This window comes from Acinonyx jubatus, chromosome B4, assembly GCF_027475565.1.
Source record: "Acinonyx jubatus isolate Ajub_Pintada_27869175 chromosome B4, VMU_Ajub_asm_v1.0, whole genome shotgun sequence".
NCBI classification, from domain to species: Eukaryota; Metazoa; Chordata; class Mammalia; order Carnivora; family Felidae; genus Acinonyx; species Acinonyx jubatus.
The window spans coordinates 80,832,873-80,854,564 of record NC_069387.1 but is presented as its reverse complement, the minus strand read 5'-3'; the positions used below and the strand labels follow the sequence as shown (position 1 = coordinate 80,854,564).

The window sequence follows — 21,692 nt, the reverse complement described above, 5'->3', positions numbered from 1 at the left end:
TCCTCAAAGCACTGAAGCTTGCAGTGTGAGAAAGGAATGGACAGAGGTTACCATAAAAACAAGATAAGATGAACCCTATTGGTGAGAAGGGGAGGGTCCTTGGGTCAAGGCCCAGTAAACTTGGGATATGGGTGTGTCCTCTTTTTTGGAGAAGCACAGGTAGGTTTCCCTTGTCCATTGCTAATCAGTTTCTTCTTTTTCTCCCAAATCAGGCGAAGACTTCTGAAGCAGGGCTCAGCCCTCCCCCTTCCCCAGCTGCCACGTGGTAGCACCCACTGGCTGCGGCTGCCCAGGGTCTTCTGCTCTTGCCCCATTGGTGAGAACAGGCCCCTCCTCAGTGGGCAGCAGCAGGTCTGAGTACTCTTATGTGATGCTGTGATTTGCCGAGGGTGGACAGCAATGCCTATCTTTTCTCAGTCCTCCCTTGGAAACTACCATTAACTGAAATAAATACTCAGAACCTGGTGCTGTTTTATGTTCTTGCTTCTGGGAGAATCTGTATCATTTACAGAGTGGAGGTATACAGAAAGGAGGTGTACCATTTACTTAACAGATATCCCAGTGGGGGGAAAAAGTCATTTTATTTAGATGAGGCACTTTCAATGTATGTGTTTGTGGTGGTGGTAGTGGGGTGTGTGTGTGTGTGTGTGTGCACGCATATGTGCATGGCGAATAGTGGAAGTGGTGCAGGATAATAAATATTTTGAGGGTGAAGGAACACTCTCCTGAGCTGGCAGGAGGGTGTGGCAGCAATGTACAGAGCCTAGGAGTAGAGTCCAGGGATGAAGAGGTGGGTTCAAGGCTGGCTTGGAGGCTGAGGTGTCCCCTTCAGCACAAGAAGCCAAAGAAATTGGAGGAGCGAGGGGGTGGGCCCACAAGCATGGGCATCTGGTTCTTGTGGGTGATCTTGATCTGGAAGGGAAGGGGGCATGTTCAGAGGTAGGACCTGGTTCTTTGGGGCTGGAGCAGTAGAGATTTTGGGGAAAATCTATGGAGTTCAGAGGGGTTACCAGGGTCCTAGAGAGGCCATGGCAGGAAGGCCAGGGGCTAAGAAATCAGGATTTGGGAGGAATGGTTCACAGGGGAACTTCAGACATTGGGAAAGGGTAGAGAAGCGATGGAATGGAGATTTAGGATCCATGAAGCCTGAGGGTTCAATTCTGAGCAGGCATAGGTAATACTCACTGTACAGGGTGTCTGCATCCAGGGTTCTCCATCAATTTGCATGGGAAGGGTTTTTGTGGTGCTGTGGGAGGCCAAGGCAGATTGGTGGAGATTTCTTTACCAACTGAATACCAAAACTTTCTTGGCTTGGTTTTGAGACCCTTTGTTACTGAGGAAAATCTCCTAGTACAGCTCCTCCCTACCATCCCCATGACCCTTCTGTTCTCCTGGCCCTACTCCTTCCCTCAGAGCCCCTGGCCAGAGTTTTCCTTACTGGAAGGTGATTTCAGAGCACTTGGCCAGCCGATGTCCAGCATTCTTGAGCTTGGTATAAATCTGGCCCATCTCAATTGCACCCTCCAGCCCTACCACTTCCAGCCGCTTGTCGCTTAGGTCTGGAGGTGGGAAGCAAGGAGATAAGGTTTGCAGAAGAAGGGTGCCTCCAAAGGGAGCCACACCTTCCCCTGGGTCCTGCCCACTCAGTTCCCAAGGCTGCTCCTCTCACCTGGTACACAGGTTTTCAGGATATCAGGGTCGGTGATGACTTTAGCTGCAGCGCCCAAGGCCTGGTTGATCCCATGGATATCTCCATGGGGTTTCTTCGTATCACCCCAGAGATTGGAACCACCATGCATGCTAGGGATGTTCAGCACTGCAATGCCTTCTAGGGACAGGTTGCTCAGATCCAGTGGTTTCCCACAGATCTGAGAAGGAGGAGAGCACAAATCATGGCATAATCATGGATGTGAGGCCTCCCTCCACCAGATGACAAACTGCGAAGGCCAGGAGTTGGAGGTTTACAAAGGGTGGCAGGAAATAGGCACCACCATGCATGCGCCTGGTGGCACATGCCACCTGGGAAATCGGGATTGGACAGCTGGGAGGTCAAAGTACATGTTCAAGAATAGGGGAAGTTTCTGAAGGTTCCTGTGGAGGGGGAAACAAAGTTATAAGAAGCTGAAAAGCATGTAGGATCGGGTCTCATCACACCTACCTCAACTGTTAAAGACTCCTCCAGCCTTTTGCATGTTGAGAAGATGGATTCAGAAGTGGCGAATTCGAAATACCATAGCTTGTTCTTCATTCTGTATCAGACCCAAAAGAAGGCCCAATAGGGAAAGGACAAGTTACACAAGTGTTGGCAGAAGAAGGCTAAGAGACAGGGAAAGACATCAACCTCTCAGGGAAAGGATGGCCTTGGTTGAGCAGCTTCCTAGAGGTGCCACTGCCTATCTAAGTGCTCTGAGTCAAACTTGGCCAGGAGCACCCAAGTGGTTCAGTCAATTAAGCATCCTACTTTGGCTCAGGTCATGATCTTGTGGTCCGTGAGTTTGAGCCTCACATCAGCCTCTGTGCTGACAGCTCAGAGCCTGGAGACTGCTTCGGATTCTGTGTCTCCCTCTCTCTCTGCCCCTTCCCAACTTGCATTCTGTCTGTCTCTCTCAAAAATAAATAAACACTGAAAAATAAAAAAAAAAAAACAACAACAACCATGGAGTGCCTGGGTGGCTCAGGTGGTTAAGAGTCTGACTTTGGCTCAGGTCATGATCTTACAGTTTTTGAGTTGGAGCCCCAGGTGGGGCTCTAAGTTAGGCTCTGTGCTGAGAGCTCAGAGCCTAGAACTTGCTTCAGATTCTGTGTCTCCCTCTCTCTCTCTCCCCCTCCCCTCCCTCACGCTCTCTCTCTCCTTCAAAAATAAATAAACATTAAAAAAATTAAAAACAAAAAAAACAAAAAAACTTGGCCATAACCTGGTCCCTGCCACCGTGGATGTCCGCACCCACCCCCCTTTCCCTTACCTGCTGTTGAACTTCTCAGGATATTTCTCTCGCATGATGTGGAATCGGTGAGCAATAGAGGCATCCTGGGGGGAATTCAGGGCATGTAAGATCAGAGGCCTGCCTCTTCTCTCAGCACAGAATACTCTCTCTTTAACTTCCCCATTTGGCAGCAGTATGTCCCATGTTCTTTTCTTGCAGCTCACACCACTGTACCCCACCCCTCATTTCCCTGTCACAGCCCCTTTAACTTCTACCTTCTCTTTCTAACTAGCTCTAGCCTTTCCCTTCTTAACCCCTACTTCCTCCCTAGCCCCCATACCCCACTCCACTGACCACACCAATGGAGAAGTAGTTATTGATGATTTGAAAGGGGACTGGGTCACTCTTTTCTTCAGTTTGTTGAGGTATCACCTCCACGGACCACCGATCCATATGTACCACCTTACTCATCTCTAAATCCTTGAGGATCTTCCCCAAATTCTGTCCCTCATATCCTAAGGATGGGGAAGAAGATAGGTTAGTACTGAGCCCTGGGTCTCAGAGGGCCCTCTTCTTAGCTCCCAGCCCCACAACTTCCCAGAGATCCTCTGCCCTAGTTCTGCAGACCCTCCTAGCTCTAGCCAGTGAAGGGGCAGGGTGCTTGGTCAGAGCTCCCATGGGCCATTCTCTCTCTTTTTCTTTTTATGTAAGCTCTGCACCCAATGTGGGGCTCAAACTCATGACCCTAAGACCAAGAGTCGCATGCTCTATCGGCTGATCCAGCCAGATACCCCTCCCATGGACCAATCTTAAGGTCAGCCCCTTGCTGGCCCTTTTCTCCACACTGTCATGGAGAGTGAATCTTGCCAATGTATATATGCATCTAACAATAACATCAAATTAGGGGTGCCTGGGTGGCTCAGTCAGTTAAGCATCTGACTTTGGCTCAGGTCATGATCTCACCATTTGTTGAGTTTGAGTCCCATGTCAGGCTATGTGCTGACAGCTCAGAGCCTGGAGCCTGCTTTGGATTTTGTGTCCCCCTGTCTCTTTGCTTCTCCCCTGCTCATGCTCTGTCTCTCTCTCTCTCTCTCTCAAAAATAAATAAACATTAAAAAATTAAAAAAAAGCAATAACACCAAATTCATCTGAAAGATTCATAAAACAGCCAAGAAAATACAAACTTCTGGGGCTCCTGGGTGGCTCAGTCAGTTAGGTGTCCAACTTTGGCTCAGGTCATGATCTCATGGTTTGTGAGTTCGAGCCCCATGTCGGGCTCTGTGCTGACAGCTCAGAGTATGGAGCCTGCTTTGGATTCTGTGTCTCCCTCTCTCTCTGCCTCTCCCCCACTTGTACTCTGTCTCTGTCTCTCTGTCTCTCTTTCAAAAATAAAGAAAATGTAAAAAAAAATTTAAAAAAAAGGAAATATAAACTGCTGAAAAAGATGAGTGATGAATAAGGATTCTCTTTCTCTCTCTCATGCTTCCTTTCCCTATTCTACCAGAGAGAACACAATATGGAGCAGTGGCATTTAAACACTGTGATACTGACACAGTGAATAGAATAAAAAGTTCAATAGTAAAGAACAGAGTGTCCAGAAATAGGCTCAAGTATATAAGTGAATTTAGTATATGATTACATTTCAAAGACATGGGAGAAAAGATAGACTATTCAATAAAAAAAAGGTGCTGGATTGGGGCACCTGAGTGGCTCAGTCATTTGGGCATCCAACTCTTGATTTCGGCTCAGGTCATGATCTTACGGTCACGGGGTCAAGCCCTGCCTCATGCTCTGCACTGAGCTCACGCAGAGCCTGCTTGGGATTCTCTCTTTCCCTCTGCCCCTCTCCCCTGCTCTCTCTCTCTCTCTCTCTCTCTCTCAGATTAAAAAAAATAAGGTGCTGGATGTAGATGTCACTCTTTACACCAAAATTAATTCAAGATGGGTCAAAGAATTTATTTAAAATTTGTTATAATGTTTATGTATTTTTGAGAGAGAGAGAAAGAATGTAAGCAGAGCAGGGACAGAGAGAACGAGTGACACAGAATTTGAAGCAGGCATCAGGCTCTGAGCTGTTAGTGCAGAGCCCATGGGCTCGAAGTCACCAACTGTGAGATCATGACCTGAGCCAAAGTCAGATGCTCAACCGACTGAATGACCCAGATGCCCCAAGACAGGTCAAAGAATTTAAATGTAAAAAACAATGCCTGGGTGGCTCAGTTGGTTGAGCGTCAGACTTCAGGTCATGACAGCTCCAAGTCTGGAGTCTGCTTCAGATTCTGTATCTCCCCCTCTCTCTGCCCCTCCCCTGCTTGCACTCTGTCTCTCAAAAATGCATAAACATGAAAAAAAATTTAAATGTAAAAAAATGAAGCCGAATTTATTCTAGTAGAAAACATGAGTGAATGTTTTTGTCCTCTTTGAGTGGAAAAGTCCTTTCTAAAGCATAATACAAAACAGGGAGCCAAAAAAGTCGAAGACTGATAAATTATATTAAAATTTAAAACTTCTGTATGGTTAAATAAACACACACCGAAAAAAAGATACAAACTGGGGAAAAATATCTACAGCACATATAACAGACTAACTTCCCCAACATTCAAAAAAATACTTATAAATCACTAAATCTAAAAAGTTAGTAGAATATGGGCAAATAACACAAATAAGCCAATCACAGAAGAAATACAAATGACCAATATGCACATTAAAGACACTCAGTATTGCTAATAATTAAAAGAAATGTAAATTAAAACAATTAGTTAACTTTTGTTGCCTATCAAATTGACAAAATGTATAGAGACTGAGAACACCAAGTGTTAATGATTATGAATAAGCCAGCACTCTTATTTGCTGTTAGTTGGAGCATAAATTGATCTTTATTTTTGGAAGGCAATTTGGCAATTTTTATCCAAATGTTATCCAATTTTATGAAAATACTTTGATGCAGCAATTTCACTTTTAGGATTTCTCTTATAGAAACAAACACACATGTGAACAGAGATGTGTGTACAAGGGTGTTTGCTGAGGTACTGTCTAAGACAGCACAAAATTGGAAACAATCTAAATGTCCTTCAGCAGGGGAAGGTTATATAAATTTTGGCAAATTCATGCCAAGAAATAATGTGTAGCCATTGAATATAAAATGTAATCTGTGTGTACTAACATGGAAAGATCCCAAGACATATTATTTAATGAAAAAAGAAGTCCCAGAACAATCTCTGTAGCATGATCCCATTTATGTTTGTTTAAAAGTTGTGTGTGTATGTGTGTATGTGCGTGTGTATGCATGCATGTAAAAACAGGAAAATGAGTGCAAGAAAAGAAACAGTGGTTATCTCTGGGGAGGCACATGGAATTTGGTGGGGAGTAGGGGGAGGAGACCTATATGTGAAAACATACATTTTACTTTTAAAGTCTTTTACAATGAGAATGTACTGATATATTATTTGTGTAACTTTTATTTTTTTTTAGTGTTTATATATTTATTTTTGAAAGAAAGAGAGAAAAGCAGAGAGAGAGGGAGACAGAGAATCCCAAGCAGGCTCTGCACTGTCAGCTCACAGCCCCATGCGGGGCTTGAACTCACAAACTGTGAAATCATGACCTAAATTGAAATCAAGAGTCTAATGCTTAACCGACTAAGACACCCAGGTGACCCTCATTTGTGTAAGTTTTAAAAAGAAAATAACTAGTAAAATGTAAAATGTTCATACTCTTTGAGCTGGCAATTCTACTTCTAGAAATATTTCCTAGAGAAATGGAATGCTACTCTGTAATAAAAAGAGTGAGGTAAACCTGACTATATTGAAATATAAGGATAACCACGATGAATGGTTTAGTTAAAACAAAGAAGAAAAACATCATCAATAGAAAGATCTTTTTAAGTACATATGAGTATGTCTGGAAAGAAAAACATGGAAGAATAGATTCCAAAACTTTAGGAAGTAGATTACAGGGAACTTTCTTGGCATGTATATCTGAAATGTTTGAATTGTTTTTTACCACAATCATGTATTATTTTTGTAATCAGGGGAAAAAAACGATCAAAAAAAGTAAGTATCCACTTCCTCACATTCCACTGATAGTTCAGTTCACTGTAATTTGCCTTTCCCGATGCCACCCTGCTGAAACTGTTTTGGCAAAGATTGCCAATAATTCCTGCCAAAACCAACAGTATATCATTAGTTCTCATTTTTAACTCATGAAACTCACTTGGCCTCTAAAATACCATTCTCTAAGCTACAGAGGACCCTCTCTGACTGTTTCTTCTTAGTGTCTGTGGCAGGCAGAATAATGGTCCCTCAAATATGTCTGAATCCTTTTTCTTTTTTAAAGATTTTATGTATGTATATATGTATGAACATATATATGTATGTATGTAGTTGCTACACCCAATGTGGGGCTTAAAACTACAACCCTGAGATCAAGGTTGCATGCTTTACTGACTGAGCCAGCCAGGTGCCCCAAAGATGTCCACATTCTAATCTCTGGAATCTGTGAACATGTTGCCTTACAAAGCAAAAGAGACTTTGCCAATGGGATTAAATTAATTTTTTTTTTTTTTTAAGTAAGCTCTGCACCCAACATGGGGCTTAAACTCATGACCTGGAGATCAAGAGTTGCATGCTGTACCAACTGAACCACCCAGGTGCCCCTAAATTAAGGATTTTTAAATGGGGGAGATTATCCTCGATTATCTGGGCAAGACCAATATAATCACAGGGATCCTTCTAAGTGAAAGAGGAAGGCGAGAAAGAAGACTCATGGAAAGGGATGTGACAATGGAAGAAGAGGTTGGAGTGATAACGTTGCTGGTTGGAAGCTGGGCCATGAACCCCGGAATACAGGCAGCTTCTAGAAACTGGAAAAGTCAAGGCAAAGAATTCTCTCCTAGAGCTTCTAGAAAAAACACAACCTTTGCCAATCAATACCTTGATTCTAGTGCAGTGGGACCTATTTGGATTTCTGACCTCCAGAACTGTAAGATGATAAACCTGTGTTGTTTTAAGCCACTGCTCATGGTGATTTGTTGCAGCAACAATAGTACATGAACACAGACTTCTTTAATAATGCATCTTCCTCTGCTTAACTGTTAAATAGGATGTTTTACTAGGGTGTTCCATCCTTGTCCATCTTCTCTTTTCACCTCTTTCCTCAGGTAACTCATCTACTCTCAGGATGTCAATTACCTCCTAGAAACAGATGATTCTCAAATGTGTATCTTCCTAACATCTGTTTGTAACTACCCACCACACATCTCCATCTCCTCCACATGCTCCACTGACACCTCAAGTTAACGTGCCCAAACTGAATTGATCTTCCTTAAACTGGTCCTCCTCCTGTATTCTCTATGTTAAATGGCATCCCACATGCTCAGTTCACAAACCTAGAAAATGTCCTAAGACTCCTCCACAACCCATTAGTTACAAGTACTGTGGTTTCTACCTCATGAACTGCACTGCTGTTGCCTTTGCTTTGGTGTTCAGCATCTCTTGACCAGACTATTGCAATGTAGGTAATTTTCTATCCTGATTCCTTCCTCCAATCCATCCTCCACAGAACTCCCACTGTGGTACTTCTTTCATCTCTTCTTCTTCGAGTCTTATGATTTTTTTCAATATCAACACAAATTTTCATTAGTGTGGTATTTATATCACTATTTCATGATTTAGATTGAATTGCCAGAAACTTCTAGGAGAGTCTCATTTGCAGAACACACAGTGAAGACCCCAAATATACAATTTCAGAGGGTCTAATATTGTAAGTAAAACCAAAGTTAGATATTGAAGATTTAAAAACTGGCTTGGGGTGCCTGGCTGGCTCAGGTGGTAGAGCGTGCAACTCTTTGTCTCGGGGTTGTAAGTTTCAGCTCTACATTGGGTGTAGAGATTGCTTAAAAATACAATCTTTAAACATAAAATAAAATAAAATATAAAATAAAATAAAAACTGGCTCCCAAAGCTGGTCATATAGTTTATATACAAGATTTAGATTATTATATACACTCAGAGAGGGGTGCCTGGCTGGCTCAGAGGGCATGCAACTCTTGGTCACGGGGTTGTGAGTTTGAGCCCCACGTTGGGTGTAGAGATTGCTTAAATAGATAAAACTTTAAAAAATAGAAATGTAAAAAACAGTATGCACTCAGAGATATTTTTACATTCTGAAATAATATTTTATATACACAGGAATTTTTATTATATAGAGAGAATGTAATTTATAGATATACCTATTTTCTCTTTGAGTTACATTTTTCATGAGTTCAAGTGTTCCCCATGGTTCAGGGTTTGCACATTCAAATGCCTCAGTGGCTAGAAAGGTAAAGTGAATGAGTGAATAGCAGGGAGCTAAAAAGTGGTGAACTGAAGAACATATGACCTACTCCTCAGAAATAACCAAAGTTTAAAAAATTTAACACACTTCCAGGCAAGCTATGCAAAACAATATTAATCGTTTCTGTAGGCCGTCTGCTCTCAGTCTCTGGCAGGGTAAAATTAAAAACTTCTCAGCACAGCATTCATGACCCTCCATAATCTGCACCCTATTCAACTCAGTGTTTCCCTTCCCCATTCCCCACCTTGCACTGCATGTCCCAGTCATAATCAATGACTCACACTTTCCTTGACGGAGGCACTACCATGCTACTTGGTGGCTCTTCTGGTCTTACACAACTCCTTCCACCTAGAATGCCTTTCACTGTCCTTAGCAGTCCCCTATTCCAGAATCTTCTGCATGATCTCAGAGCTGGACTCTGAATCCAATAGCCTCAAACCAAGACACCTCAAACTCAACCTGTCCCACTCTGGCCTCTTTATCTACCAATATCATCCTTCAAACTCTCTGTTTGAACGGAAAAAGAGACTAGAAATCAAAGACTATATTTAAGAGACTGTTGCAATTGACTTGGGAAGACATGATTATGAATGAACGAATGACCTCTGATTAATTGGTTGATTGATTGAATGAATCATGGCCAAGTTCCCTGCTAGCTCCATCACTAAGCATCTGACTTAGCTCTTATACAGTCTTTCTTATTCCCACATTGTCCTCCCCTACCTCCATATTCCTTGATTCTCTGAGTCCTAAAAGTTGGTTGGGAGAAACAGAAGGATATTTTTAGGTATACAGGGAAGGGGACTGTCACCCCTGACCCTTCTAGGTTCAGACTGTGGTCCTTGCTTCTTCCAAAGCTTTCTTTCCTTGGGACAATCCACTTTGGTAACATCCCATCTGTGCCTCTCTTCTTCCCCAACACTCTTTCTACAACAGATGCCTAGACACCTTATCCATGTGCTTTTTTCTTCCTACCCAACTCCCCCTAATTCCCGGGAAAACAATTTCTAATCACTTACCTCCTCCCCATCTTAGGCAACGAGCCAGATCATTTCCAGTGCCCAGGGGCAACACGGCAACAGGGGGCACAACTGGTAAGTTGGCTTTGTCTAGGGAGGCAGGTCAGGAGATGGATGGAGGGAGTTAGCTCTAGAAGGCCAATGCCCCAGTACCCTTCCCAGAGCCTCTCCCTGCACTGACCTATGGTCTCTAGAATCCAGCCTACTGTGCCATCTCCACCACACACCAAAATCCGGTAACCAGGAACATCTCTGAAGAATCTGAGCCTGAGATAAAAGGTAAGAGAGAAGATGAGGAAGGACAATAGGACTGAGGCTACCAACTCCTGGATGGGCAGATTACTTCTTATCTTTCATTCCTTATGACCCCCTTTCCCTTTGTCAAAAGACTTGTTTCTATTAAGGGCAGAGAAAAAAATACAATGGGGAAAATTATAGACACTCCCCAGTGGTTAGGGAGAAACTGGTATCTATTTTGTTTTTAACATTTGTTAATGTTTATTTATTTTGAGAGAGAGATAGAGAGCAAGCCGGGGAGGAGCAGAGAGAGAGGGAGACAGAGAACCTCAAGCAGGCTCTGTTGCTGTCAGCACAAAGCCCAACATGGGGCTCAAACCCATGAACTGTGAGATCATGACCTGAGCTGAAACCAAGAGTTGGAGGCTTAACCTACTGAGCCACCTTTATGTTTTGAGAGCAGAGCAAAGATTAACCAGGGAAGTCAGAGATGGGGGATACCCAGTGATGCTAATAAAGGCAGCATTCTGAATTCTGGTTTCTTGATGTCCCCTAGCCCTGCCCTTCCAACATGTACTCTTTTCTGCTCTCCCCCAACATACACAAGCAGACACATACAAACACTGTGATATAGCCCCTAACCTATACTCACCCTGGCTCAGGACCATCTTTTAGGAGGTTGAACACCTGTCGAGGGTTTAGTAGGTACTGGAATTTCCAAAGCACCCTGTGTGAGGGAGAAAGGAAAGTTCAAGGTGGGGGATGGATATTCTGTACTCTACCCTTTTGATGTCCTCCTCAAGTACATCCCCTCCATATACACAGAATTCCCAACCTCTGTCAGTCCTCCTTCCCCATCTTAGAAGACCCAGTATATCTCTTCTCACCTCTCCCCCTGCTTCCCGCCACTCTTAGGGTTGACAAAGACCAGAAGTGGGTGGGTGTTAGAAACAGGGTCAATCTGAATTTGGGGAAAAAACAAAGATAAGGAAAACAGGATTTTGTCAGAGTTAAGATAGACCCTGGAGACAGGGGCAGAAGGCTGACATTCCCCCACAATGCTTCCCCCTCCCCTACCACAGTGGGGCTTCTGGAGAACAGGCACCATTCCCCAGGTTTCCCACTTAATTTCCTCCCATGAGGGCTCCAGCCAAGAAAAACCCACCCCCAACATGTACCCGCAGAGCCTCAAAGGTGCTCAAACTTAAATCATCTGTGGTCTTCTGGCTTGCTTTGTTAATTTTACGCTCCTGTCCAGAGGCCTAGAAAGGGAGGGAAGCAAAGGGAAGGAAAACTGGATTGTGTGTGAATCCCTAAACAGATGAGAGTCTGACTTGAATCCTAAAAGGTATAGGCTCTCTGCTCTAAATGGCATGGTATGTGTGTGTGGGGGGGGGGGGGAGGGCTTAAATCAGGGAAGGACCCTTCCTGCCCCCTCCTAGGCACTGCCCAAGGGTCTCACCAGGACGCTGGGATAGATGGACGATGGAGGCAGGATGTGATCCCGGAGCAGCCCACAGTCACACTCATGACCCATGGTTTGCAGGCAGTCATCATGAATCTGAAAGACAAGGTGGGCATGCAGACATCATGGAGAGAACCCCAACACCTCTCAACTTGAGGGCCTAGTGCTGGAAAGAGAGCCCTTGGGAGCAAGGGCAACGGTGGCTGCCAGGAAGATGCAGTCAGGGAGGCCAGTGCAGAGGGCAGTTTAGGAAGGGGCCCCAAGGCATAGGCTGGAGGACAGATCCCAAACTGACCTCTAGGTGGCACCACACACAATGCAGTCCGACCAGACTGTGGTAAATGCGGATCTTTTTCTGACAGCGGTCACATCGGCCAGACTCACAGCCTCCTCTCACCCACACATGTGATTGGACCTTGGGGAGAAAGGCAATCCCTTGTCTGAGAGAGTCTGAGCAGAGACTAGTTGAAGGGCTTGAGGGCAGCAAGTGGCCAAGGCCTAGGGCAAGGGCCAGGATGCAGGTGGTAATGGGGTGGTTATGGGATCACTCACACCAATGTCCTTCCGGGACTTGGCATAGGTGCTGACTTCACAAGGCAAGGCCTTCATGGCACACTGGTCATGAACGACGTACTTACAGACTGGGCAAGAAGGAAGAAGGTCAGAGCCTTAGTTGTAGCCCCTCCCTCTATTTCCTCCTTACCTGGGTGTAAGGCGGGATCATTCACTGAAACAAGACGTATAACCCTTGCTGTGAGAGGGTGGTAGAGAATTAAAGTTTGAGGTGGGGGCTCACCTCCAAGACCCGTGCCTTTTTCTCACTCTTCCCCATAAAAGAGCAATTGCTACCACATGCCTACCCCCACTCTTTCCAAATGCCAGGAACTCAGCTGAAAGATGCAAAGGAGGCCCAGATTTAATAATAATAATAATAATAATAATAATAATAATAATAATAATAGCAGCTAATTTTTACTGTAGACTCAATAATATGTACACGCACCTTGTAAACTACTCTTCGTGCATCAACTTATGTAATGCTCACAATTACCTCATTTTTAGTTTAAAACCTCATTTTAAATTGAGGCTTAAAGAAGTTATGTGGCTATGTTGTACACCTTAAACTAACGTAACATTATGTGTCAACTGTATTTCAAGAAAGAAAGAAAAAGAAGGAAAGAAAGAAAGAAAGAAAGAAAGAGGAAGTGTATGGCTTTCCCACATAACCAGTCAATGTCAGAACCCAGGATTCAAACCCAGCTCTCTCTAAGTTCAAAGCACCATGTCCTGCAGATAGCCAGGGTGCCCCTCTGCTCCCACACTCCCAGGCCCCATCACTCACGGTTACAGCTCAACCCCTGTTTGCCAAGACCAATGCTTGACTCGCACAGGTTGCAGTAGACTGGTCGGGGGAACCTCTTGGGTCTCCACATGTGTTGCCCATTGTCCTTCAGAGTCTGGGAGGGCACAACAGATGTAAGGAGTGTCTAAGCCCTTAGAGGGCCAGCCTCTGGCAAACACATCCCAGAGCAGCTATCCTACCCATCCTCACAAGTCTCTCCTACTCACCATCTCCAGACCCAGTAGCACTAGCAGTGGCACGGTGGTGGCCCCAGCCCGGAGCCACTCAGCTAGGGAGACAGAGCCGCTGCCATCATAGTCAATCTCTTTCATCATCTCCTGAAGAATCTGAGCAGAGAATGGAGGGGACTTTTAGTGTGAATGGCCTCTCAGATCTGACACCTCTCGGTGCTGCCCCCTAGGCACTCCAGCCCACTGCTATCCTAGCCCAGGGAACCGAGCTGCCTGTCAGAAAAGGGGTAAGGTAGATATAGGACTCACCAGGGAATAGGCACAAGGAGGGACATTAAGGAAAAACCGCCTTACCGGCCTCAGCTCAGACACATCCCAATCCAGGTATTCAGCTACTCGCATCATCTGTATGATGATTCTGTCCACTTCCTGGGGGCCAAAAGGTAAGAGCCACAGCCATATCCCACCTCCTTACCACCATTCAACTCTTCTCTAGAAATCAGGGTTCCTGGGTTCCACCCCGAGAGCCACCTCTCATTCTCAGGTGTCTCTGCCAAGTAAACGAGTGTCTATGTGTTTTGGTATGTTTGCAAGGCAGCCCCCAATTCATGTCTCTAGCCTCTACTTTTAGGAGGCAGGAGCTGGGGACCCACTCCCAAATTTAGTCCTGGAGGATTTGACTTATCCCTCTAGCTTCCTCTGCTTCTTAAGGATCTTGGAAGAGTTGGGACAGGAGGGCACAGACAAATGGACACATACTCCCTTGGCCAGCATACAGGTCCCCCAACTCACTGAGCTGTCCAGGATCCCATTTCTGTCCGTGTCGTACAGCTTGAAGGTGACTGTGGGGTGTTTTAGGGGGGCCAGGGTCAGTTTGTGAGGGATACCCAAAAAATTAATAACAGAATACAGGAATAATAAAGACATGGGAGAGAACTTTTAGATGAAGAGCCCAGAGCCTGGTGCTGGGACTGAGAAAGGAGACAAAAAAGGAGGGGAAACAGGCCTGGATTCCACTCTTGGTGAATCTAATTGGGGAGACAACACACACCTCCCACAACCCAAGAACACCCCCAGGATACCCACATTAAAACATACAGGACATGGGAACTGGGATAACTATGATAGATGGCATTAGGTATAGGAGTCTGGGGGAACAGAGGAAATGGGTCCATTCTCTGGCCCCATCTTTGTCTGGCCCCATCAGCCCTTAGGAATCCTGAAAAGATAGGGGAAAGAAGGCTGGAGAACACCTCCTCTTCCCTCTCCTTTCTTCCCCTCTTCCAGTCCAGGATTACAACTCACATTCTAGCTTGTCTTCTGGCCGGCCACCCTCCAGAAGGGAAAAGTAGCAGGAGACATCACTGAGACATACCAGATCTGGTTACAGAAAGTACAGCATTTCTGAGGCTGGGGCTCTCTCCACCTTGGCTCTTCTCTTTGCCTTTGTTCCAACTCTTCCCTTTAACTTTCCTCCCTCCAGTTCCCAGACCAGCATGGCTATCCTCTACCTCTCTTCCCCAACCCTGCCCCCAACACGTGACTCAGTTCAACTCTCACCCCGACACTCATACTAATTTCAGTTTTCTTTTGGAAGCCCAGCCCTGTCCCACCTACATGATCATACCATTTTTCACAGTGTCTTCTAAACAGTGACCCGTCTTGAAGGATTCAAACAGTGCCAGACTTAGGTGATTGGGAACATTATCTGCTTCCAGATAGACTTTCAAAAATTGCTGGAATCCCTTGTACCCAATGGCCTATGATGAGAACAAGCATTACCCTAGGAAGTATGCAGGATGGGAGTTGAGGACTGAAGAATTAGGAGTAGTGAGGACAGAGACAGTAAGTTGCAGAGCCAAGAAGCATCCAAGGCAGAAATATAGTTTCTTCTCAAGGCTGAGTACTGAATCAGAATCTCTTGCTTTGTCCTATAGCAATAGCTGTAGTAACAGTGGACACAGGGGTATCTAGAGGGAGGATAGCAAGGGGTGGGCCCAGAATAATCACTGGAAATTGGGGATCCCAGTGGGATAACAAAATCAAAGATGGGAGGGGTTGGTCAAGGAGAGGATTTCCCAGATGTCACTCACATCTCCTTGGAGATATTCAGCCATTTCACCATCCTCAAAGAGCTTTAGGACATCACTGACCTTTTGGGTGGAGTCTAGGGTGTGAAGAGGATGAAAGAAGTGCATTAGTCTGGTTTGGTTCTCCCTGCCCTCTGCCAGAGTCCCACCCAGACATCCAACAGGAAAAAAAGAGTCAAGTAAGATAAAGAAAGAAGAATTCCAAGAAGAAACACAGAAATGCACAGAGAAATACTGCGAGGATAACATTTCAGATGCTCCAGAGCGGTACCTCTCTTTACATCTTTTCTCTGAGACTTGGGGCAGGCTGTTAAGGTTCAGAGAAGGTGGGTAGAAAGCTGAGACCGCAGATGTCTCCCCATCTCTCTCTCCCCCCTTTCCCATGCCTATGGCTGGCTTTGGGCTGCTGGGGAAACTCGGGGAAGCAGGGATGTGGAGCAGGGATTCTCTGGGGTAAGTCTGCCGAACTTGAGGACTGAGAGGAAGACTCACATTCCATGTACTTCTGCAGCTGGGCAAAATCACTGGGGCTTATTTGGCCCCTCTCCTTGGCCATCTTTCTTTTATTCTGAAGGAGGGTCACAAAGATGACTTGGTAATACCTCTGCCTGGACCTCTGCTTCCAAGGGTAACTCTGGAGGGAGATGGCAAGAGTATGTGGTGGGAAGAGCCAGCTGTCTTCGTCTTTGCTTCTGTCTGCTCCGTTCATTGTCCACTCCTACTCTTATTTCTGTTCTTTCCTTTTCTCTGAGTCCCTCCCCAGTCTCTTCCTTTCCCCGTGTACCTCTCCCATGTGTCTGTCTCTCCCTTACAGAGTCTGTCCTATGTCTCTGTTTCTCTGACTCATCTCTGACTCTTTCCCCTCCATTTCTGGATCCTTCTCCAGCTTTCTGATTTCTCCCCCAATCTGTCCCAATCCATCTCCCACTCTCCCCACACACTCATTATCCTCCCCCACCCTCCCCAACTCCCACTCCTCCACCCCCCCACCCCCCATCGCTTTCCCAGTCTGTGTATGTCTCTGTGGGTGTGTCCCTGTCCCTCTCCTGTTTCTACCCTTTCTCCCACCACCCCCAGTCTTTGCAGTCTCTTCCGAGCCCGCTCCCTCTCCCATCTCGCATCCCTCAGTCCCGGCCCTTCTGCCTTTCCGGCCGTTCCCACAGCGGCTGTGGCACGCCTCCCCGGCCACGATCCCATCTTGCTCCGCCTCCGCCTCGGGCCTCGGTCCTCAGCACTACTCAGCCGCCCACTTCCCGAAGCACCCACGCCCCTCAACGACCTCTAGCGCTTTTGACGCGCGACACAGAACCAGCTCTGGCCGTGTCCCCAGCCCTGGCCCCGCCTCGCCTGAGTCCCGCAGAGCTCTATTGGGGAAGGGCGGGGACCCCAGGCTGGCGCGCGACTGGAAGGAGGTAGGAGAAGTCTCTGAACATCTATCCGTCTGGCCTCCCAGTTCTAGGAGGGTTGAGCTGAGTGCAGGAGTCTCAGTTTCAGGTTTTTCCTTATACCCTGCTAGATTACCAGTGTTTAGGGAGCCCTAACTTACAGCCTTGGGACCCAGGGACCCTCACGCGGATCATGCTGACCACTGACAACAAGGGCCAAGTCGCAGAGGGCAACTTGGCTTGAAGATTCAATAACAGCAATAACAGTTATATCTTACATTAGTATAGTATAGCACTGTCTAGGAGTCAAGCAAAACTAGGGTTAGTCATATCTGGGTCCCATCCTTACATCTGATACTGCTGTGTGATTTGGACAAATTATATCTGTAAAATGGGAAGAATGATACCTATCTGTCACAGTTGTGAGTATGAAGTTAAATCCTGTATGAAAAGTACCAGTGTAACACCTGCATATAGAAGGCCTACAAGAAATGGTAGTTCTCACTGCACTAACAATTATAATCAAATCCCATGAGATAAGAAATTACTGGTAGAGCCATTCCACACACGAAGAAACTGGAGTTTGAAGAGGTTGGGACTTCCCAAGGCAGGTGGTAAGTGGAGGAGTCAAAACTCTACCCCAAGAACCACATGATGGGGCCCCTGCCTCTCCCTGTCCTCCTCTTGTTCTACTCTCCCCTCCACATACTGCCTTCTTCTAATCTCACTGCCCTCCTTTCTGTTCCTTAAGCCAAGTTCTTCCCTGCTCAGGGCCATGAGACTTACGTTCTCTCTGCCTAGAACATCCTTTCCCTTCTTGGCAGAGCTGACTTCTTTGCCTAAGCTGAAATGTCAGCTTCTTCAAGAGACCTTCCCTGATCATTCTCTCCTAAAGTAGCCCCCCTCCTTTGCAACAGCACTCTCCTTTGTTCCCTTCATAGTACTTATCGCACACAGAAATTATCTTGCTAATTTATTTGCTTCTTTGTTTACTGTTCGCCTTCCACAAGGGCAAGAACTTGTAAATTCCACAAGGGCAGGAACTTGTCAGTGTTGTTCACCACTATATCCCCAATACCTTGACCGGCACTCAGCATGTTGTAGGTGCTCCATATTGGTTGTACAAATAGTAGTATAAAGTTAGGGAGCCATATGTTGGAAATGCTAGTCCAAATATGGTTAAATGGGATTCCATAGTGTCCGTCCTGACAGGGGAATATGAAACAATTTGGAACACATTTAGGAGGTGCTTGGTAGATATTTGTTAAATGAACGAATGATGCTAAAAAGCACTTATTGTGGCACTCCATCTAGGGCTCCTGCCTCCCCTTTGCCCACTCATTTAGGGTTAGTTGGGTAAGGCTCAAGGAGGCAGTTAGGGCCTACAAGAATTTCCTTTCTGATGGTGCAAGAATCTTCTCTGCAGCCTCTGCCCTTGGGACATCTCTGCTGTCCCTGTCTATGTAGTATACCATTCCTGTTCTGAGGTTCTCTGGGAACAATAAGAAGGGAGTTCTGGGACACTGATATTCTGGGGAAAAGGACTCCACCCATCTGGCTCTCTTCAATGACTATAATCCAACTTCTATTGCCAACAGATCCAATGAATACATAATAGTGTTAGGGTTAATTGGGCCTGTATGGCTTAATTAGCATCTCTGATTACCCCTGGGGATTCTTAAATGGCTCCAAGATTCTAGGAAATGAAATCTGAGAGAGAAAGTGACAAGGAGAGAGCAAAGGAGGGATGATGAACAGGAAAGAGGACATGTCTCTCTTTTCGCAATGACCCTTCCTAGGCCCCCCCCCCCCCATCTTACATGTAGTTTTTAGTACAGCTTAAGAGAATGGATGTTTTAATTAAACAGGCATGGATTAGAATCCTAGCTCTTGGGTGAGTTATTTCATCTTCCTGAACCTGTTTCCTCATTGGTAAAATGGGTACATAGAGAAATCAGTCACAGCATGGAGATTAAGTAAGATAATACATGCAATATACTTAGCAAACGGCATGGCACAGAAGAACTCAGTAAATGTTAGCTATTCTTGTTATCGTTGCTGTTATTGTTGTTGTTGTAGTTATATGAGGGTGGTACACAGAGAAACACATCTGGAAATTAGGAAAAATGATGTCTTTGACACAGGAAGGCATAAATTCTAAGGACTCCCAGCAGCAGTGAAGCCCAGTTGTACACTTACCCTTATTGTGTCATTTCAGGCACAGACATGTAGTATTAGGATACTGCACTTTGCCTTTGGGAGGGTGAGGAGGTGGCGAGAAACTAGACCATCAGGGTCCAAGGATACCTCTGGGCTGGGACCTTGGACATAAGGGCTCCTGGTATCTTTTCAGTTGTCCCCTTGACTTCCCTCACTGAAAGTCTGGCTGCCCCTGTTGCCAAATTGCAATAAACTATAGGATCCTGGACCCTAGAGCTGGAACAAATCCAATTTTGTCCTACCTGCTCCATACTAACCCTGAGGCTATAACCTGGGCTAGTCTAGGCGAATGCCAGGGCTGGGAGGGTGGGGTCGGTCTGCTGCCCGCCTGCCAGCTCTTTGTGACTCACCCTTCCCTTCCCTCCCCTGGCTTCCCTGCCCGCCCCTACCAACCTGGGGTGAGAAAGTAAGTTGACTCGGAGGCAGAGAATCCTAGAACATCTTCAGAGCTGGGAGGTACCAACTCTCACATTTTACAGAGCAAGAAACTGAGGCCCAGTCAGAGAGCCACTCTCGCAGGGACACCCAGACTCTAGACCTCCATTAAATCTCAGAGCCTCTGTTTTCTAGATCTTATTTTAAACAGTAAACACTAAAATTGCTGGTAACCAAGAGGTACATATGATTTCCAAGGCCAGTGCAAACATTTAAAATTTCCTTTTTCACTTCAACATTCATCACTCCCATTTCAAGTCATATAGATTTATCATTACTGAAGAATGAGCTATGTCCCCAGAACATTCAGGCTGACCCAGCAAGGAACCCCAAGCAGCAAGCCCAGGCCTGATTACCTAGACTTCTGAATCCCTTAACCACACCAGGGCCTGCACCCTCCTCCTCTTTCCCAGGACTGACGGAGGGTCTATTCTTTCCTGCCCATCCCTGCTATAAGTCAGTGCCCCCTGCCCCCCAAGGAATCATTTGGCTTGAAGTCCCGAAATTCGGTAAGCCTACATACATCTTGCAGATGGGAGTGTTGCCTGATTAAGGGGTGGTGTGTGTGTGTGTGTGTGTGTGTGTGTGTGTGTGTGTGTGCGTGTGTGTGTGTGTACACGCGCGCGGGAGCCCGCATATGTCAATGTGTAGTACAGGAGGAAGTTACGATGTTGGCATGGTTGGGGGATGTGGGCTCAAACGTTCTGAGGCTGAGGAGATGCCCAGTAATAATCACATTTCTTCCTCAGTGAGGTTCATTTCCCCCCATTTAAAGGTGAAAAGTGGGATTCAGATCCAGGTAGTTTCAGAAACTTCCCGGTGACAGGTGTGGAAAGGACGGAGTGGGAAGTTGGGGACCAGGAGGCCAAACAAGAATCCTTCTGCACCCATGCAGTGTTGTGAAGGTTCCAAAACGGACTTTGCTTCCATTCGGGTCCCCAGGAGCCGAGCTTCACCATCCCTCCGAATGAGCAGGAGGGATGGAGGGGAAGGTCTGGGGGAGACGCTGCCTGCGGGGCTCTGGCCCATTCTCCCGCTGCCCCCCGAGTCCTGGCGCAAACCCTTCTAGCTACCCGCTCCAACTGTCAGGCTTCCTCCTTCTCGGCCCAGCAGCCCTACCCCAGCCCGAGCAGCGGCCCCTCCCGCGGCCCCCGCCCCCTCCTGCTCCAGTGGGAGGGAGGGAGGCGCGGGGGGCTCGCGGGGTCTCTACCTTGCCTGCGGAGGGCGCGCGGTGGGAGCTGAAGCGCGGCGCGGGAGCTGGAGCCCGAGCTGGGCTGGAGGGGACGGACCAGGCAGGCGCGGCTGCCGCGAGGCCGCCCCGTTCCTGACGACACAGCTGCCCGCCCCCGACCCCGGCCGGCCCGCCTGCGCCCAATCCCGGCGCCCCCAACTCCGGGAACTCCAGTCTGGAGACGTCCCTGTTTCCAGCTCGCCAAGCCTGATCTTCCCACCTCCCCAATATCTGTAGGGCTCTGGTCTGCGCCACTTTCTCCACATCCTGCGCTTCTCATCTTCCCGCCTCGGGACAGCTCGGTTTCTATCCATCTGCCCTTTTTTCTAATCATTCACAGCCTCTCCCCTCATCCCAACCCTGGGAGGCCAAGATAGGGGGCGGGGCCGATGATGGCACAGCTTGGCAGCGGCACACCTAGGCGACGTCTAACCCTCTCCCAGTTGCTGCCATCTGGGGGACTTCCCTTCCCAACTCTTTTCCATCCTCCATTGACCGAATTCATACTCAAAAGATCCCACAGCAGCAAGCCCAGAGTCCCAGACTCTACATCCTGACACACAAACGCCTCCCTCCTCCCATGGGCTCTGCACTGCTTAACAGTGTTTGAGGCCTACCTTTACCTCTAGTTTCCTCACCTCCCTAAAACCCAAACCCCAGATGGCTCAGACTTGTTTTCCCCAATGTAAGTACACCTCCTTGTCTCAAGACTCACGGCCTTCCCTTAATTCTGGTCTGGTTTAGGTGCAAAGAGAACTCTGGTCTGTGTCCACTCTTTCTCCATGCCCTAACCCTCCCATTTTACCTGCTGGCCCTGGCA

General features: G+C 46.7%; 2 protein-coding genes across 6 annotated transcripts in view; one reads left to right on the top strand and one right to left on the bottom strand.

The window, feature by feature from the left end:
- Positions 1 to 487, top strand: part of PMEL (premelanosome protein) — a 7,850-nt gene extending 7,363 nt beyond the window's left edge. For both annotated transcript variants that reach the window (XM_053226362.1, XM_015085136.3), the window contains exon 11: positions 213 to 487. In XM_053226362.1, the coding sequence (XP_053082337.1) occupies positions 213 to 357 (145 nt within the window). In that variant the 3' untranslated portion in view covers positions 358 to 487. The remainder of the gene's footprint in view (positions 1 to 212) is intronic.
- DGKA (diacylglycerol kinase alpha) lies at positions 469 to 21,692 on the bottom strand. 4 transcript variants are annotated; one of them, XM_027071523.2, is made up of 24 exons: positions 20,852 to 20,987; positions 16,094 to 16,235; positions 15,605 to 15,678; positions 15,139 to 15,271; positions 14,817 to 14,891; positions 14,304 to 14,353; positions 13,866 to 13,940; positions 13,548 to 13,667; positions 13,321 to 13,435; positions 12,531 to 12,619; positions 12,274 to 12,393; positions 11,976 to 12,074; positions 11,692 to 11,775; positions 11,401 to 11,474; positions 11,166 to 11,240; positions 10,458 to 10,543; positions 10,277 to 10,366; positions 3,279 to 3,439; positions 2,964 to 3,028; positions 2,159 to 2,249; positions 1,670 to 1,868; positions 1,439 to 1,559; positions 1,186 to 1,246; positions 469 to 912 (listed from the first exon to the last, which is right to left on the bottom strand). In XM_027071523.2, the coding sequence occupies exons 2-24, from the start codon at positions 16,155 to 16,157 to the stop codon at positions 829 to 831; spliced, it is 2,205 nt and encodes a 734-aa protein (XP_026927324.1). In that variant the 5' UTR covers positions 16,158 to 16,235; positions 20,852 to 20,987; the 3' UTR covers positions 469 to 828. The 4 variants fall into 4 exon arrangements, with proteins under 4 accessions (XP_026927324.1, XP_014940618.1, XP_053082336.1 ...); XM_015085132.3 differs by lacking the exon at positions 20,852 to 20,987 and adding an exon at positions 21,678 to 21,692 and having other exon boundaries at positions 534 to 912; XM_053226361.1 differs by lacking the exon at positions 20,852 to 20,987 and adding an exon at positions 16,745 to 18,756 and having other exon boundaries at positions 534 to 912.